This window comes from Zonotrichia albicollis, chromosome 3, assembly GCF_047830755.1.
Source record: "Zonotrichia albicollis isolate bZonAlb1 chromosome 3, bZonAlb1.hap1, whole genome shotgun sequence".
Classification (NCBI taxonomy): domain Eukaryota; kingdom Metazoa; phylum Chordata; class Aves; order Passeriformes; family Passerellidae; genus Zonotrichia; species Zonotrichia albicollis.
This window is the reverse complement of record NC_133821.1, coordinates 116,360,274-116,380,264: the sequence shown is the minus strand read 5'-3', so window position 1 is coordinate 116,380,264 and position 19,991 is coordinate 116,360,274. Positions and strand designations below refer to the sequence as shown.

The 19,991-nt window shown below is 38.4% G+C and overlaps 1 protein-coding gene across 2 annotated transcripts in view; it reads left to right on the top strand.

Annotated features, from left to right (window-relative positions):
* SIM1 (SIM bHLH transcription factor 1) overlaps positions 1–13,669 on the top strand; it is a 48,664-nt gene extending 34,995 nt beyond the window's left edge. For both annotated transcript variants that reach the window (XM_074538565.1, XM_005483991.4), the window contains exons 10-12: positions 840–1,005; positions 8,404–8,809; positions 11,447–13,669. In XM_074538565.1, the coding sequence (XP_074394666.1) occupies positions 840–1,005; positions 8,404–8,809; positions 11,447–12,177 (1,303 nt within the window). In that variant the 3' untranslated portion in view covers positions 12,178–13,669. The remainder of the gene's footprint in view (positions 1–839; positions 1,006–8,403; positions 8,810–11,446) is intronic.
* The last annotated feature ends 6,322 nt before the right edge of the window (positions 13,670–19,991 follow it).

Sequence of the window (19,991 nt, the reverse complement as noted above, 5' to 3'; positions counted from 1 at the left end):
TCCAATGCATATGCCCTCATTATGCTTAGTAAGACATTGTGAACAATGCCAGTTTTCCTTACTTTTATGTATTCATTAGTTTGAAGAAACTAATGCCAAACTTCAAAAACTGTCATTATATATAGCTCCCCATAGAAAATCTCTATTAATTTGTGGGTGAGGGACAGGCTATTTAAATCACAAGATTTATATTTATTAAGCTGTTTTCCCTGACTGGTAAACTGGTACAAGAAACTAAAAATGGATGAATAAACACTCATAAGACCCATAGAAGAAAAAAAAACCCAACAAAATTTACACAATTGCCTGAAACTTCTTAAGCAATGAAAAATACAACCTTAGAGATCAAGTGTTTCCCATTAAAAATTATTTTGTTCAATTTATTTAGTCATCTGTCTGAGCTGTTATGTGTATCCCACATACACACATGCAAACACACACAAACACACATAATGCACACGTGGAAAGTTTGTAGTCATATGGTTAAAAGAGTTGTGAGGAAAATGTATCCTATTTACTGCTTAGCTATGTGACCAATGTAGAACTGTAATACAAATCTCAGAAATATCCATCCCATTGCTTTTTATTACTGAAGAAAGCAGATCAGGATGATAACAGCTGGATGCAAAAAGCAATCATATTTTCAGTGTAAAGATACTGCTATTGCTTAGTAAGCTATAGTCCATAAGTGTATTAGGGCGATATACTGGCGTGCCCTGGATGGTTTTTATTCTTTTTTCTTAAAAATATCTTCCATTTTCACCCCCCACTAAGAAGAAAGCAATGTTTCCCATCAAGACATGAAGTGAGTTTGTTTTTCACTTTTGCCTTTTATATAGGGACACAGAATATAAAGGACTACAGCTCTCCCTGGATCAGGTCACTGCTACCAAGCCGGCGTTCTCATACGCAAATTCAGCTCCGACCATTACGGATAATAGAAAGGGAAGCAAATCTCGCCTCTCGAGCACAAAGTCAAAATCCAGGACATCACCGTACCCACAGGTAGCTGTCTTTGAAAAACTAAATTAAATATCTTTGAATATCTTGATTTTGGCTGCTACTTTACCCAAATAACTAGAATGGGCCAAAGAACGTATTACTTGAAGGGAATAAAGGACAGCGGGTTCTATGAGCTTGAGACAGGAATATGTTTCTTTAAACTGCTTCTAAAAAGCTGGAAACATTTATGTTTCAGCATGCATAATAAATCATTATCAACAACAATAGCAGCACAGGGCTCAGAGTTAATGAGAAGCCGACAGAAGGACAAGTGAAAATGTTGGTTTTGAAATACTTGATTTGAGAAGACTGTGAGTTTTGCCATTTGAGAAATCTCACTTTTTCTTACTTGGTCTTTACTAATTGCAAGAAATCTAGAAAGCTGCCAGATATTAGATAGCAGTTAATACTGAAATTGTAGTCAAGAGGAATGAGTTTTGATGAGGGAAAGCAGTCAACAAACTCGGCGAATTGGAACAAGAAAATGTGTACTTTTCTGTGTGTAAACCTTTGAAAAGAAGAAAGCAGTAGGAGGTGGTAATTGGCATCAGTAGATTTTAATTTCCCAGATTTCATTTTCAAGTCTAAGTTGTAAGGAACATGTCCCAGCTTGGAGAATGGACCAGAATCAATTGGGTCTTGGAATTAAAATTTACCCAATATGTTTATGCAGCTGATTTCTGCAGGCAATGTCATAGTACTTCTATCCTTACACTATCAAACTTTTAGCTCAAAAAACATGTTTGTTTAAATAACTGTGATCTTTACTAATGACACAAGTCCTACTGCTCTTATGCCTCTACATAACAGGATATAAATGGATATATAAACAAACTGGATATAAATGTATGAATTCAAGATGTAAGATTGAAGAACTATGTATTTTTAAAGAGCCCAATATTTAGTAGAATATTTAAAGAAGCTCAATATTTCACTGATAATGACCGTAATAACTACAGTTTCTTTGCAGGTGCAATGTTTTCTGAATGGACCTCTAAGAGAGGCCCAATGTGATCCCGAATATGTACATGACTTCCTTGTTTTCTTTCTTTTTCCTCTCAGAAGTACCAAAGATAAGAATTTCAGTTAAATGGCATCTGCTTTTGGCACAGGAAGTATTTAACTGAGCACCTGGATATGAATTCCTAATTTTAAGAATCTAACATTTTTCAGAGGTTATTATAGCTCACTTGTTCATGCTTGTCTCTGTGAGTTTTTAAAAAAAGCCTTTTTTCTGGATGCACTACATCATTGTAACAATTGTAATCAGTTTAAAAGAACTGGGGAAGATACATACAAATAATTCTAAATTCAATTTTTATGACTGTCTTTGATATATTGTAATTACAGTTCATCTTTCCTTATGCAGTCCCTTCCAAAGTATTCATTTGCTAGCAGGACAATCCCAGCTGAAGGCTTATTATCCTTCCACATCTATCTGATTTCTAAAAGTATGACCTCCTTATTCTTTCTGTCACCAGAGAAAAATACTGAATGAGCAATGCAGCATTGTGGTTTATCAGGGATTGTTGTATGCTTTTGGTTTATCAGGGATTGTATGAAAGTCCAGGGTGCTTAGTCTCCACTTTCATTTTGCATCCTCATTACCAGCTGCCTGATATTAAAGTCACATATTTCATCATTCAAAAAGAAGCAGCCATGTTAGTTGCCAGTATCTTGAAAAATGGTCATGCCATTCATTGCAGCCCATCACCACAAGTAATGCTGGCAGCTTGGCTTTGCCCCTCTGTCATCCTTCTCCACCACTGAATAAACTGTTGAAAGACTAAGAGAGGCTGCTGTGAAGAACATGCAGCAGGTGGTACAGCCTGTGTCCCTCAGTCTCCTGCCCATGTAATTTGCCAGACAGTAGAGGAGAATTAGAGTGTGACTTAAAAGTCACAGCTGAAGAGTGGGGTCACAGGTTTTGGCTTACACAGGAGCCTGAGCTGTGGTGAGGAAAGGAAGCAGGAAATTTATTAGTAAAATAATGGCAGTAGGGAAAATACTTCTTAAGGCAAGGACATCTATGAGATTTTAAAAGTGCATAATTTCTTTCCCATTTTCCCCTTTTCTCTTGTTTTCTTATAATTTACTTTGCTTCTCTCTTGAAGAGAAAAAGAAATCATATGCTTTATTGGATGCTGACTGAGAATCCTTCACCTTGCCAGCTGTGTGTCCCTAAGATAGGTACATGAGATGTGAACAGTATGACAATTTTACTAATCAATCTCAGCTGAATCTTTACTACTAGGGCAAAAAGTGGGTGTTTCAATCATCTAAGACAGTGTTGAAGTTTTTCCTTCGATTCTTATGCAAAAGTAAATATAGCATAATGTGCATCTTGCGGACTCTCGAGTGAAACTGAGTTCATTGAACTGGAGCCATTGGTCATCATCTGATTAGCACATTGTGCTGTTGGTACACTGGGCTAGTGGGTTCTGTGAAACCAGCCTCAGGCAGGGGAAGGGGAGCAACCTCCTCAGCAGAGAGGCGAGCAACCCAAAATTAATGGCCCAGCTGCAGAATTTTCTCAGAGAGTCTGAAGAGTGCTTTTCTAGTCCTGTCCCACCAGAGAGGTGCAGAGCTGAAAGAGATGGTGGGGAAAAAACCAAAAAGGCAGATGAAGATTTGATGGATATTTGCAGAAAAAGGAAATAATGAGTTGGTGAAAAGATGCCTGCAGTCTTTCCCCACATCATCATCATCATCATTATCATCATTGTGAAGGCCTCCCAAAATCTAGCCCTGCACCTTTGTACTCCCAAAAACTAGCCCAGGACCTCATTAATTCCATACGCAGGCAATAGCAGCAAGACTAGAAAAACATTTTAATTATGATCATCTGAACTGCTTTGGAGTTTAATGTCCCATTAACGATGATTGTATAAAAAAATGTTTAACTTGCTAGTTGTCTGCCCCTGCAGTGGAAATGTTTCGTGGTGAGATCTGGATAAATGTTTATTGCTTCATATCTCATCTTAGTTCTTGGATAAAGATTTTATATATACATATATATATATAAAATGAAAACACACATGCAAGTAAAGATGTACCCAAGAGCTGTTGGATGGAGGTATAGGTATATATTAATGGGTAGGTACATAGGTGTATATATTAATGCATCAGCTCTCAGAGATATATTAATTTTATATCTCCTTTAGATGGATAATTTGGATTAATTCTGCAATTCATCACTATTTGGGCATATCACCGAATGGAGTAAAGATAACAGAATCAGGAAGAATTCTAGCCAGTCTGGCTTTTGTTTTGTTTTAATTTCTTCCTGTAGCCTAAAGTTTTGGCAACTTTTAGTGTGTTCAAAAGCAAAGCAAACCCCTCTTTTTATAGTAAACATAACTCCTGGTCTGGTGAAGAGTCACCAGCAGTGGGGGTTATTTTAATGGACATGCTGTATTACTTTAATCTAAGCCTTTCACCATCTGTTGTGCCTATAACAGTGAATGTGAAAAGAGCATATTTTTCATTTCAGGATTACATTAGTAAAATGTAAGATAAAAGTGATTTAAATCATGCATATGTTCTTAGTACAATGCAGCCTGCATCTGTGATGTTTTTTTTCCTCATGGTTCAGACACAAATCAAGAGGAAAGCTGTTAATGCTGATGTAGTGAAAGTTTTTCATGGAAAAGAGGGCTCTGTGAGGGTTTCACCATATAGTTAATGTTTATAATGATAAAAGCCTGAGTAGGCTGCCAGAAAATTATATATCTATAATGTGTGCTGTTTGAACATCTGGGGTGGCATGTAGAGCAGGCTGATGCTGCTCTGTATGACAGGACAAGTCCTCAGGCCAGTGAGACACCTGTAGGAATAGAAGGGCAGGCAAAAGAAAATCACACGAGAAATATTAAATTGTCTAATGGCCTAATACACTTCCCTGGACTCTCATAAAGTAAGTTTCCTTAGACATGGAATTTATATCTTCCTATTTCCTTATCTCTTTAACCCTCCTGAAGTTTTTCCTGAAATGAAAATGCATCAATGATGGCCCACAGACCTTCTCTTTGTCAGTGCTAATCCTGCTGGTGCGCTCTCACTTTGATTGTATGCTGGATTACCACTCTGGAAGACATTTCTAATTTTCAGAGGTGACAATTCAGGTTCCAGGGGCCAGCTGGAGCACCATTTAATTTATATTTTGTTATTTTTTATGCCAGATGACAATTCAGAAATCACCTGAGGGGAATTCAGATGTTGCCAGTTTGACGTTCTTTATCATTATCTACTGATTAAACTTTGTCAACAACTCAAAAGTAATAAATTAGTTTTGCCTTCTGACTCCTGATAGTAGTCAGAGAGCAGAAATTAGCAGAAAATAAAGTGTTTCTGCTGAGACATGACTGAGATTGACAAAAAGACCCAACTGATTTTAATTTAGCATAATTTTCATTAAATCGTATTTAATTTTTTATGGGTCTTTCATCACTTGACATATGGGAGCCTAATTCTGACTTGAGAGATAGTGTTTCCACTCCCATTTCAGTAAAGCAATATCTTTGATCACCCTTTCATTTCTCCCCCATCAACATGTCACACATGCCCATATTTGAAGTCTCCACCTGTCAACATCAGATTCCCAGAAGAGGCAGTGGCTGCACTGCAGCAGTGGAGGCAGCCTGAGGATGCCAAATAGAGATGTGGCTGGCTTTAAAGGAAATTAGACATATTTTTGCTCTGTGTATGCTTATGTTACACCTTAGGAGTAAATACTCATATCAAACCTTGGCAGAAAATGTGGACAAGCAATTGACTGTGTTAATTTAATTCTGTCCATGGCCTAACACCTGCCATGGGTCAGATCTCAGATAATCTTCGTTCGCATCAAGTAGGAAGAAGATGAGTCAAGTGTCGTTGGTCTTGATACATGGTTGTATGACATCACACAGTGCATTTCTGAGATACTAGATATAAAACATATGAAATAATTTCCCTTTCTTTAAGAGAAGTGCACAAAGGCCTTTTGTGATTAGGTTCAAGATAAAAGCAGACATTGCACAACTTTTCAGTTAAATGAAGATATTCCCTTCAAGAGAAGCTATGTTGGACACTGAAGGGTCCTTAGAAAAAGAGAACTAATAGAAGAATATCTAGTAGAGATAGGGCAGGAAATTAGGAGTTGTCAGTTTGAAAGATTTTCTGGCATTTATTATCATCATAAATAGTCCAAAAAGAAATTTCATTATAATATTATTGGAAATTAATTTTCCTTGTCCTTGTCATGAAAGAAATACATACTAGGAGTTTTATTTTTAATAAGAAAACAAATGAACTCTTGACTTTTCTATATTTGCTTTTAGGCTTATGCTGTATAATATTTCTGCTTAACTTTTAAAATTAAAAAAATCTGGTTTATACAAGTCAAATTCAAACAGTGCATTAAAAACAGTTCTGAAATTAAAAACAGATTAAAATGTATTTTCTTCTTTTTTGATTTTTCTTCCTAAATAAAATTTAGGAACTATTAATCTTGTTAATAATTTTAAATTTTTTAAATTGGAAACTTAATTTTATCACATTTTTTGTAAACAAGCTTACAGTAATTTTTGTTTAGTAAAAAACCTTACAATACATTTTTGTAAAAAAGCTTACAATAATTCAGCTGTTATTTGTGAAGGTGTCTTTGTGATCAAGCAGTTTGTAAATGTTAGGTCTGAAAGGATAATAGAAAAGACAGATGCTCCATTTGATGAAAATAACACTGTGGTGACTGAACAAAGTTCCTAGTTAGTGTATGTTGAGTTACTGGCATTTAAAAGAGCTCTTTTGTGGCTCTGTAACTATCTAACCTTCATGAAAATTCATGTTTTGCCTTTCATCTCTAAACCTTTGTGATGAGTATGGTGGCACTAACTTTCTGACCTCCTCCACGTCTACTGGTAGGCTTGTTGCCTATGGATACTCTTCTGACAACTAATAACAAAATATAATTGACTTCTTCAAAGCCATGACCCTCTCTTTGTTTCCTTTAAAAAATCTATCATGTTCACAACCTAAACAGTATTCACAAATAGAAACTGGAATACTGAAGCAATGCCCAATTAAATTAAATGCCCAATACCCAAGAAACTCCACTGATGTTGCACACATGGTTTAGGTTTCTCTAAGTCAAACATCTGGTAAGTACTTTCGATTGGTAAGTGCATAAAACCTTGATCCTGGCTGATAATGAGGAGTTTCATAGCAACTTAATCTAATGAAAAGGAAGGTAACCTTATGTTAGGCCTATTAAAAGCAAAGGCAGAGTGGGCATATGGAAGGTGAGTGATGGAATGGGAGAATTCCAAGGTTTCATATTGTAATACATTGATTTGTGACATGAGTGTGCAGCGCTGAAGAGGTGAGCATGTACAGCTTTGGTCTCATCCCAGCCCATAATCATGGGTGAAATTGATTTAGAAATGTTCCGTGAAGTTTGACAGTTCCAATAAATAAAAAGATTTAAAAATGAGATAGCTAAATCCTAGGGGGTTTAATAAACATTCTTTTCCTTTCCCAAAAGGTATCTAAAAGTTGGAAGCATATGAATATGAATATCTAGAAATCTGTGACATTTAACTTAACCCTTACTTCTCTCTAAACAAATTCTCATGTTCCTGTCCTGACTAATTTTCCAACAACCTATTAGTTGCTTTTCTGTGTTGGGAGGACCCTGCTTTAGTGAGGGCAAACAATGCTCATTTTGCCTGCTTTGGTTAGCACTCACCTTTACTGGCAAATAGTTTCTGGATTTCCTTTGTTCCTGTACTGCAACAGAGCTGGGATTTTTAGCTTCCTACCTATCTGCCATCACTTTAGAGCTTTTAAAATTGTTGGTGGTGCCAACTTTTCCTTCCTAATAAGAGGAAATAAGTTCAAAGATACAACTCCAAGTAAGAAAAAAATATTAACAAACAAAATATGAGAAAAAGAGAGTGAACCCTTAGAAAAAATCCTTCAAATACATTCGGTTTCAATTTGACATGCGAGAATGCTCCAGGAGCAGTGTTATTTCAGTTCCTTTTGGAAGTGTTTTGCTGAAGTGCATTGGAGCACCTTGGCTGAGCATAAGCACAGCTTTCAAAGCAACAAGAAAAACCTGGACATACTAAAAATATATTGAATTGCAACATTGATGTTTCTGAGCCTAATATTACACATCATAAAGGAGATGGCTGTTAAGGGCCGACATGGGATGTTTTAGATTTTCATGAGGTCTGTCCTGTCGTCTGTGAGCTCATTACAGAGTGTTGTACAGGAAAGGACCAGGAGCCCAATCAGAAGGTGCAGACACGCTCACAAAAAGCGCACTGTCACATACACACCCTGCCTCCCCAGTGCAGTTACGTGCAGATTTCACCCAGGCGTGGTAATTCCCGTGCTGCTTCTCCTGTTTTGCAGTATTCCGGGTTTCACACGGAGAGATCCGAGTCTGACCACGAGAGCCAGTGGGGTGGGAGCCCCCTGACCGACACGGCCTCCCCACAGCTCCTGGAGCCCGCGGACAGAGCGAGCTCCCAGCCCCACGACGTCTCCTGTGCCTACAGACAGTACTCAGACCGCAGCGCGCTCTGCTACGGTTTTGCCCTGGACCACTCCAGGCTGGCTGACGACAGGCATTTCCACAGCCAGGCCTGTGAGGGAGGCAGATGCGAAGCTGGCCGGTATTTCCTTGGCACGCCGCAGCCGGGAAGGGAGAGCTGGTGGGGCTCTCGCTCAGCCTTGCCTCTGACTAAGTCGTCCCCCGAGAGCAGAGAAGCGTATGAGAACAGTATGCCCCACATCACGTCAGTGCACAGGATTCATGGTAAGACATAACAAGGATTTGCAGAAGCGACACCATCTCAGCTAAAGCAGTGCGACAGAGACACAGCTGTTTATGTGAAAGGCGGCAAATGAGATGCTTTTGGTGGATGTGCTTGTCTCAGAGATCACATCTGCGGAGATGATACTTAAAATTCAAGCTGAGCTGAATTTTGTAGTCTGGTTTATATGAAGAAAAATATAGTTTTGCTCTATTTTCATTGTGAAATTAAGGTGGAAAAATGTGACTGAGGAGATTTTAAGCATGATCTTAGAAATATTATCAAAATTATCCACTTGATAGAAAAGTGGATTTTTATTGGACTTAGGATCAAGACTCTTTGGATGGAATACATTTAGCAAAAAATAATAGGTGAATCCAAGCTAGATATTAAAAAATCTTGAAAACTGTTGGAAAAATTGTTCTCTGAGTGACATTTTCCCCTACTGGTTATTATTAGATTCTGCATGATTTGATGTTTTTTTAAAGTTGGCTATTGAAATTGACAGTAGATTTTGGTTTAGACATTTATCCTCAGTGATAATTTTTAGTCAATTTAAATCTCTCCATCCTTTCAGCACAAAGCCTGAAATTTTGTTTAGTTTCTGACAGGTTGCAACTCAGTCCATTAACATATTTTCAGAGGCTGAAGCTAATAAAAAAACCACAGTGAAAGCCTGATACTGAGTTTGGAAAAGTCCAAAAGGTCCTTGGTTTCAAAATTATAGGCTTAGTCTTGGAAGACAGTAGCAGGCCCTAAAGTCAGAATTCAAGGCTGCAAGATAAAAAAAAGTTTTTCCACAAAAGGGTCCTTCAAAACAAATGTTGCCTCTAAAGAACTCATAAAAGCAGATTACATTAGTACTATTCCATTGATCTGCCGAACGAGGCTTTGTTAACAAAAAGAGCTATTCTGTTTTGCTCCAATCTGAGGAAAATTATGTTGAGATTAGAAAAAATTATTAAATAGCAAGTTCCAGGAAATACAACCAGAGAAAAAAACCAGAAAATTTTGCTGATGAGAACTGTTCTCCACTTTTCCTGTGAGAACATGCCTCCTTCCTTGTGTCTGTTCTGTTCTTCTGCCCTGTTTGTGTTTTTCTAGCTTTTTCTTCCCAAAAAAAGAGAATCTAGCAAATTATGATAATCTGTTGGCAAATTTTATGCATGATAATTCTTGCTGAACACAGAAATATCATAGTGAGGTACAAATGGAAAAGTGGTAGATATTAATTCCGTATCTCTATCAAGAATAATTAACCCAAATGGGTAACATAATTTGGTCATAGTGTGTTTGGCTTTGCTGTAATTTCAGATGCTGCAGGTTTGTTTTGTTGGGGTTTTTTTATGTCAAGTGTTACATTTTTCAGTAGGTCTTCAGTCTGTGCGTAGCTTTGGGGGAAAAATCTGACTAGCCCTGGCATTTTGGGTCCAAATGAGGATGTGAAGGATAAATTCATGTCCATGGTAGCCCACAGTGCAGTACTTCCCCAGCAGTGGCAGGATATTTTTCTTGCAAAAGCCCATCACTGATTTTTCTAGTGTACTCTGCAATGCAATGGTATTGGTCTGCAACCCAAACAGATCTGTATGCCTTGACCCAACACAAAACAGGGGAAACTTCATGTGTTAGTCTGAAAATGGGTTTGCTTTGAGGAGTACGGTCAGCCAACCCAAAGTGTTCATCCCCAAAGAGGAACTTTGTGTATGCCAAGGCAGAGGCATCGATAAGTAACGCGTGCAAGTCACACACAGGCCCTCCTACAGGAAAGCATCTCAGCAAATAAAACCCTTTATCATAATGTTGACCATTCAGGTTTTGGGGCCACTTGCTTTCTTTCTGGTGAGCACTGACAGGTATGATTCTGTCCTTTCAGCTACTTGCAAGCTGAACACCTTGTCTGATATGTATATGGGCCTTATTTTTTAAAGAAAGGTAAGAATGCCATAATATTTCCCATTTCAAAAGCAAATATTTATACATGGGGATATAAGATCACATTTTTACAGTGTCCCTGTCTAACAGCTATAGGTTCTTGAGCTTTTGAAGAAGAGTTCCCTTACCACTTGTGGTTATTTATTGCTGTGTATCCTGCATCAAGTCTCAACATAACCACAAGATATTTCTCAATGCTGTCTTTGTTTTAACTCCTGGAAGGGCTGGAATGTTGTACATTTGTAATTCTCTGAGATTTTTATTTTTACTATGGACCCAATCCACTCAGACCTTGTTGATGCAAAGAGGTAGTAAGGGGCCAGGGGCCTGAACACTGGCATTGATGGCACCTTGACATGCCCTAGGATATCCTGCCTGGTCTCTAGCTGCTCCAAAAGAGTTGCTTTCGAGTTGCTTCCATACCTGCAGGGCTTATCCAGGTACTTGGCTACCCAGGAGCGTATCAGGCGGCACCAGATACCTTTGCTGAGATGCTTAGGTCTCTTTGCAGATTATCAGCTGTGCAGCTTGTTTCAAGTGGAGACTCTGGAAACTAGAGTTTGTCACTGAAAAGCAAGGGGTCTTTTTTGCTGACTGTTATGACCCACCTCTGACTTGATTTTCTGTGTGTGGAATTAGGTTCAGATTCATGTTCTTCAAGATCCCTTAAACCTCAATGCTTGTCTCCTTTCTCTCTTTCCCAGGAAGAGGACACTGGGATGAGGACAGTGTTGTTAGCTCACCCGATCCTGGCTCTGCCAGCGAGTCAGGCGACCGATACCGTACCGAGCAGTACCAGAACAGTCCGCATGAGCCCAGCAAAATTGAAACTCTCATTAGAGCCACGCAGCAAATGATTAAAGAAGAAGAAAGCAGGCTACAGCTGCGGAAAACCACTCCTGACCCACTGGTGTCCATTAATGGCACAGGGAAGAAGCATGCTATCTGTTTTGCAAGCTACCCTCAGCAGCAGCTGGCGGCGGATGTCTGCCGCGTGCCAACAGTTGCCAACACTCCTCCCTGTGAACACATCCAGCAGCGGGATGGGAAGATCATGAGCCCACACGAAAATGACTACGACAACAGCCCCACAGCACTGTCTAGGATAAGCAGCCCCAGTTCTGATCGAATATCAAAATCTAGTTTGGTACTTGCTAAAGACTACCTGCATTCAGACATGTCTCCTCAACAAACCCAAGGAGACCACCCTGCAGCCTCTCCAAATTATTACAGCTCCCACAGGCAGTACTTTGATAAGCATGCTTACACACTAACTGGATATGCCCTGGAGCATCTATATGACACTGAAACAATTAGAAACTATTCACTAGGCTGTAATGGATCTCACTTTGATGTGACTTCTCACTTAAGGATGCAGCAAGATCCAGCACAAGGACACAAGGGAACATCTGTTATAATAACCAATGGAAGCTGACACTTTTTTTTCTAAAAACTTTTGCGCTTTAAAAAAATAACCTTTGAGATCTAATTGGAAGATATTCTATGTTTTCACGCCCTTGTCCTTACCAGCATTTCCCATACCACAGTGCACTAGAAAGAAGAACCTAAGGTTTGGGGGGATAAGTTAGTTAAAACACATTACTTAAGGAAAAAAAACAAATGCACTGGCATGCAGGGTTAGAGTAAATGGAGTTCAATGCAAAGTTGGTGCCATGCATGCTGAGAAGGATAGAAGAGGTTCAGGCAGGGAGTACCTGTGGCAGAGCAATTTATCCACATTGTGTAAGAGGTGTTGTCCAAGGGCAGATCTTCTGAACTGCATAGATACCAGGCAGCAGAACTGCTATGCACTCTTTTTACACAGGAAGCTGGGATGTGTCCCTTCAAAATACACAACAAAATGTGTACTTCTGGTGATTTGTTTACTCCCCAAAGGCCAAGTATGTTGTGCTGCTGTATGGTATAAAACATCCATGGCTGACCAATATAAGATCCAAAAAGGGAGAAAGAAGAGAGAACTCCTCGAATTGTTGTGTCCTTGTGTACTCACAAACATAGCTATTTACATATGCTTGATTTGAAAAGAGTCCTTATGATTAGTATGGTCAAATGTTTACTGTATTAAAAAGAAAGGGGTGTTCTCACTGTAGTTTTGAGAAACACAAAGGGCTTGCTTGTCTTGCTGTAGAGATGGGAGATGGTTCTCATGTTTTTGTAAGGTTGCCCATGGTGGCTAGTGGAGTGAAACGGAAAAAAATTGCTTGGAGGAACAGGGAGAATAGACTGGAATTAGGAGTGGTCCAAGGTAAACACTTAACCCTGTAGCTAAGTATGCCATTTAGTAATAATTATAAAATAAGGAAAAGTGGTTGAATAATTAAGAATTAATTTAAAACACAGAAGGAACTCAATAGAATCGTAGAAATATTGCTGTAAAATACAAATGCAGTTGCATAAATGTAAAAATACATGAGTTAAGAATAGGTAAAAACTCTTTGGCAGTTTGTCTAACTTCTGATAAAGTTTTGGAGTAAATTAAGAGAGTATAGAGTATCATAACTACTCTGTCTGAAACTCTGTGAAGTAACAGGCATGACCTTGATAAAGAAATATAAATTCTCTTCTTGATTGCAGCAGATAATTTAATGAATATCAGAAAATATTTTGGATATTAAAATCAGCAATATGCACATAAAAAAGTAGAGGGAAATCAATGTTCCAAGGAATTAAATTGCATTGAGAACGCTGGTATTATCAAGGCCTGTCCTGGAGTTATACAAGACATCAAAAGAGGCAGAGGAACTTTTTTTAAATTTTTAATAACCTCATGAACAAAGACAATGATTAATTGGAAAAGAATAAATGCAAACATATGCTAAAAATGTAAAATAGGGCATTTGTAGTCACAATTGCTAGACCCGTCCTTTTTGTATGGCATTTATATGGTCCCAAAGTTGAGTGCAACAGGAGGGACCACTGCTCCCTCTTATGCCAATGTGGAGGAAAGGGGACCCCGAGGTGGTTACTAAAATGAGATTAGCTCTAAGACTAGCTTAATTTGTAACATTCAGAAGCTCAACATATGGGTCTGAGTCATCATTGGGACTAAATATAAACCAGCATGCTATGAGTGGGTTAAAAATACTGTTTCCAAATAAAACTAATCAGAAGCAAAAGCTAAATAATAACATTATAAACCACGTAAGTAGAGACGTACTTGAAAGCAGAGGAAATTACCTCTCTGAACTTGGAATACTGTGTAGAGTCCTGATCACTCCAAAGCAGATTGTGAATCTTGAATTGAGTAGTACCTTACTCCATGAGCAACCTTTGTTGACTGCAGTGTGATCGCTCCTGGTGAAATGCACGTTGGACACAAGGGAGAACAACACAGTCTGGTCTTTATTATCTAAACCTCGTAACAAAAAAGGTGGAGCAGAGCTCAGCAAAAGATAAAGAGACTGAAAGATCTAATAAAAGCTTTAAATAAACTGGGTCTGTCATCTTTGTAAGGGAAAGGAGTAAGGGGTAATGTCACTGATGTGCACCAAACTGCACAGAGGAGAGATAAATAATGGTCTAAAACTTTTTGAACTAGCGGCAGAAATGAGGGACAGGGCACTGAATGATAGCAAAGGCAAAATGAGAACAAAATTATTTGGCAAGAAGTTTATTTGACTCATTGCCAAATGGATAATGAAGGTCAAAAAGAGAAGCAGATAGAGATTTGTTTGTTTTAAGATAACAACAAGGCAAATAATTGAGGGGAAGAAAAACGTTGACAACTGTTAACTCAGAGGAAGAAATGGACCAAAATGGACTTCTTTCAGCCCAACAATTGTATATATTCCTAAAGCATAGGAATAAGAAAGTATTTTTGATAAATTTAGTTCTGGATACATATTTATTTCACTTGTTCCTATGAATGATATGAATAAACTTGTACTTGGAGTCTCATTTTACAGTATTAAAATACAGTTTGCAAAGCTAATTAGAATAGAGGTACATGGTATCACACTATCCCTACAAGTACATATAAAACTGCACCTAATTGTCAATATTACTTTGTACTTCAAAAGAGTCTCCTAAACTGCTTGAATGAATGGGGTTTTCTCAGCACTCAAATTTCTTGGGATCACAAAGCTTGCTATCAAGCTTTTATTTAGAAGGCAATGGAGTTCTGCAGGCCAGCTGCAGTTCCCTGGCTGTGGTCTAATGGCCACAAGTGGCCAGGAAACCACACTTTGGTGACTGCTGCATTTGCATTTGACAGGCACCTTTGAAAAACAGAAGACTTATAAGACTTAACAGGCACAGCATAAGATGCTGCAGGAGTTCACCTTGGAAAAGAGGCCTGTGTGCTATGCAATAAAAGTCCCCCATCCTTATTTACAGTGATCCTAAGACTGTAGCTATTTATTCATATTTTCAATAGCTCCAATCCACTACAAAGGCAAGAAATGCACTGTAATGAATGGAATAAATCAGTAGAGATGTCTCGACATACAGCCATGTTGTGCTACAGGCCAAGGCTGAATCTCTCTCTCCTCATGGGATTCCAGCCACTGGCAGTCCTTAGCACTTCAATAGAGTATGCTGGAGATGGATGTCTTTTGTCAGCTTGTTTGCTAACCTGCTTCTTTAGATAGCCAGGAATTTCTTTTTAATTGACAGAAAGCATTGAGTTTTGCAAACATAGACTCTGCATGCTTCATGCTACATGAAAGCAAGTCTGCAATCTTAATTATAGCATATAATATCTCTGCAGCTCATATTACATGTGCTTTTCAATATGGTATAAAGCTTATTTTTTCCATTACATATTTATGTAATTCAAATTTTTATTTAGTATCCTTCAAGGATATAATCTCTTTTTTTATCTTTCTCCCTTTCCCAAATCAGATGGGAAGAAATATCTTGCAAAATTGAAAAATGCACAGCATTTGAAGCAAATAAGTTTCAAATGTATCACATTAGCTAAAGGTTATAATTTTAAATAAGGTATATATGTTGTGTTTTGGAATAGAAACAATATAAATTGCTGTATTGCATAATTTCTCTAATACTATACTAGTTTGCTATTAACACAAAATTAATATTTTGCAACTACTGCAAATACAGAGTGACCACAGCTCTTTCAAACAATTTCTTATTGATGTCAGTGGATGGTGCATTATGGTTTTTGTGCATTACAAACTTAGTACATCTCTTTTGTTTAATGAAATAAAAAAACCCCTAGTCTTTACATGCAATCTCACCCCATGGGCATAGAGTTTGTGATTCTGGACAAATTTGCAAAGCAATTCTTAAATTGAAAGAAGAACCTTACTCAGCAATTTGTCCCATTTATTCAAATGGGAATATTTGTGGATTAAGGTGCTACTTAGCATGTGCAAGGGGAGGAAAGTTGACTTTTATAATAGGTTTGAGGGCTGTTTGGTAATTCTGTTTTCCTTAAACCTCAAGATGTGAGTATGGAACTATGGAAGATAATAACTCTAATGGCTGTGTTTCTATAAAAGAGGTCATTTATGTTCTGAAAAAATGAGTGCATCTCTCCTAGCTGAAGAGCCCCAAAAGTATTTCTTAAGCTTTAAAATTGGCTTTTGTTGATCTGTCTGCAATTTTGCCGTGGGTTACACAGTAAAATTCTGCTCTTTTAAAGTCCTTTAATCACTGCAGCATTTATTCATTTATGTCCCTAAGTATGTTAACCACCATATGTTCATTTATGTGAGCACGCTGAGTGAGTTGGAAAAAATAAAAGGTGGCATACAATTTCTGGGACGGGCCCAGCCCCCCCAGAAAATCAGCCTGGATCTTCCAAAGGTCAGACAACCTTTCAGTCAGGGAACAAGGCTGTGGCAGACGTGTTGGTTTCAGACCCTCTGCGTACAAACCTGTATGTAATGGGGATTACAGCACACAGTTCCAGGATTAGACCTGGCTATGTCTATTTTAAGGTGGCTGTAGTTAATGGCTGGCAGCAAATGGATTCAGGCCCTGCTCTTTCCTTGAGTTGCAAGTTTACTTAAAGCACCTAAGAGCCTTAAGGCAGTACAGGCTTTGTTATTAGGAGCAATGGTGGATGAACATGCTTTCCTGTAGGTATACTGACTTAACTCCAGATAGCTCCACAGTGTGAAGCATAAGCTATTTTATTTGCAGTTAGTATTGATGGTTAAATATTTCAGCTGTGTGCACTGAGAAGCAAGAAAAAAAACCCCAAACCAACAACAAAAAAAAGCAAATAAAAAATACCCCAAATTTCTGTAACCTTTCAGTCTGGTGTTTTGAAAGTCTTCTAGAGGTATAGCTGAGGATTTAGCTGTTATTTCAAAGACCAGAAAAATGAAATAGTCCTCTGTTCAAAACAGTGAGAGTACTAGTGTGATTCAATTTCACATTTCCTTAGAGCATTTACTAATTAAAAAAACCAAAATGCTGTGAGGTTAAACTTCACTGCAGCATTTAGCTTATGTATACAAGAGTTCTATAGATAAATCTGGCTCTAAGTTTTTAGGAAGATATCCCTTTTTAAATAGAGTAAATTTATGACTCCACCTATAAAGCTGTATTTGAAAGGAAAGATCAAATATAGGATGAAAAAAGGTTTTTTTTTCCTGGTTGCATTCCCTGTTTAACTCCCCTCTCACACAAATTTCTCAATCTTTCCTATTGTTCTAGGATTCCAAATATAATTTTAAACATTTTTATTTATTGCAATTTGGACTGCATTTATTATTTTCCTTTTCAGCTACTGATCCATTGGGAAGTTTCAAAGTGCAAGAAACAATCTTTTACACACAATACAAAATGTTGGCACCTTTACATTCTAAGGAAATAAAGTCTATGAGAAAAAGTATGTTTAGGGCACTGCAACTTTTTCCCAGGGTAAATATTTCAATGCATAAAATATACTAATCTAATAAAAAGAAAGCACTTGAGACATGATGAAGAATTTAATGTTTGCTTTAAACCAATGGTTACATTTAAGGACAAAAAGACTCAGATTGCCAGTGTTTCAAATACCATGCTTTGCAATGTAAAGGGTCTAGTGACATTGTAGCATAACATCTGTAGTTTTCCTTTGGAATGTAATGTAGAAAATATAATTTAGTTATGTCAACAATATCTTGCAAAGTGTTCCCATTTATAATTATTTATATTGTAAATAGCTTTCTGAAGTAAATTTGAAGTTAATGTGCATAAGATGTATTTATTATGTGAAGATTTTTTTTTGTTTGTTTAAAATATAGCTACCAATATGCAATTTTTGTCTGTTTTTCTAGATTTTTAAACTAAAGATTGTCCTATATAGTATAAATTTTGAGGAATTTATTTTAATTAATGAGAGTATTTCTTAGCATTGGGAGGGGACAGGGTAAAGTAATTTATTTTGGTTCCTGTGAATCCTAAATGCTCCCTGAATTTTGAATGGAGTTTATCAGCTATGAAGAGACACTGATAAGATACTGGTACCTCCTTCAAGATGCCTCAATCTACTCAAATACTATTCTTTAAGGAAGAACTTAATTAAGATTAATTATCTACTTTGTGAATTACCTTCCTTATTTTTTGAAGGCATCCTGAGTACCCCTGTGCCTCAGCTGAATCACTTGCTGACTTGGAGCATGATGCCCATTAGGTGCTCGAGGCAGTGTGCTCAGAGAGCAGTGTTCTGACCCAGGAACAGGTCAGGATTTGTTAAATTGCCCTCAGGCCTGAGAGCTGGCTGTGACCTGAGGGTTTGTGCTTGGGTATCTCAATCGACCCAGAGTGACAGGAGCCAGCCTGCAGCACCTGAGCTGCTGTAACCCTTGCCTGGTCTGGGCTTTAGGTCCTTCCTGGCTCGAGTTCCAAGTCACAGCTCTTACTTTCTAGGGCAGTTTCTGAGCCCTCAAACCCTGTCACTGTCACTGAGTCTCTTCCCTGCTGGGAAAACATGCAAGACAGATGGGCTCAGAGAGTGACACTGGTGCTATGATCAGGTGAGAGAGCAGCTTTCTCTGGGGAGAAAGGGGCTGTCCATGTATTTCCCACTCACAAGACAGAAAAAATACATGAGCATCATGTCAGTTTCGAGTCTCAGGGAATACGCTGCAGCCTTGAGTTAGAAGTTTAAACTGCATTCATGATGTTGGCATTTCCTTTGGGCTAATTTAGGCACTTCCCCTCTCTTTGGCCTGAATTTTGGTCCTGGTTCTCATGCAGGTAGGAAATAGCATTGTCTTTTCATCAAATTATGCTGTTTAGCAGTGCAACACATGCAGAGTGTCTCTTTCTTTCTTTTCTTTCTTTCTTTCTTTCTTTCTTTCTTTCTTTCTTTCTTTCTTTCTTTCTTTCTTTCTTTCTTTCTTTCTTTCTTTCTTTCTTTCTTTCTTTCTTTCTTTCTTTCTCTCTCTCTCTCTCTCTCTCTCTCTGTCTCTCTCTCTCTCTCTGTTTCTCTGTCTCTCTTCATAGGTGAGGGGTTTCAGAAATATTCTTTTTTGGCCTACCTCTCTATCTCTGAAGCCAATACTAAGAAACACAGGCAGTCATGAGACCACATTGTCCTCCCTAGAACAAGAGTAGTCCCAGCTTCTCCACGTAAAGCACTGCTCTAAATCTGAGTGTCACCCTCATCTCTGCGTCCTTTAAGTCCTGCCCTTCCATGCCTGCTCCTCAGTCTCTTTTCTGGTGCCTGAAGGTAACTATTGCCCACTGGTGTCCATTCACTCTTGATTTCCATGCTCATTGGCAAATTGTTCTGCACTGAGGAAATCTGCTGTCATGGCCATTGTAATAAAAGTGTGCAATACCATCAGCAACTTCCTCTATCCACATATGGTGGCCATCAGAGGCTCCAGCATCAGCAATTTCATTTGATACAGCTCCTCTGACTGTCAGAAGGTCACAGAGCCTGCTGTGTGCCTGTGTGAGTAAAAGGGGCTGTCCACCACACCACAAAGCCTGACGGACTACATGGCCAAGGCATGCATGCAGCACTCTGGACTGTGTCCCCAGGCCAGGGGCGAGGCTGGGTACACGTGGAAAGAGCTTGGCCTGACCATTACCAAGATTTCTCTTCCTTGCAGACACCTCTCTCTGCCACAGTCTGTCATTGCCTTTCTCCCACAGTCTGTCACCTTGATTTTGTCTTTCATAGAAATTATCTGTTCTATTTACCTTTCCTCCCTTCTGCCCCAAGCCCTGGTCTGTGATCTAGCTTGCTCAGCTCTACCTTATTCTCTTGGTCCTGAAAATTTTGTGTTGCTTTTGATGAGGAAAATGGCTGTATAGCAACAG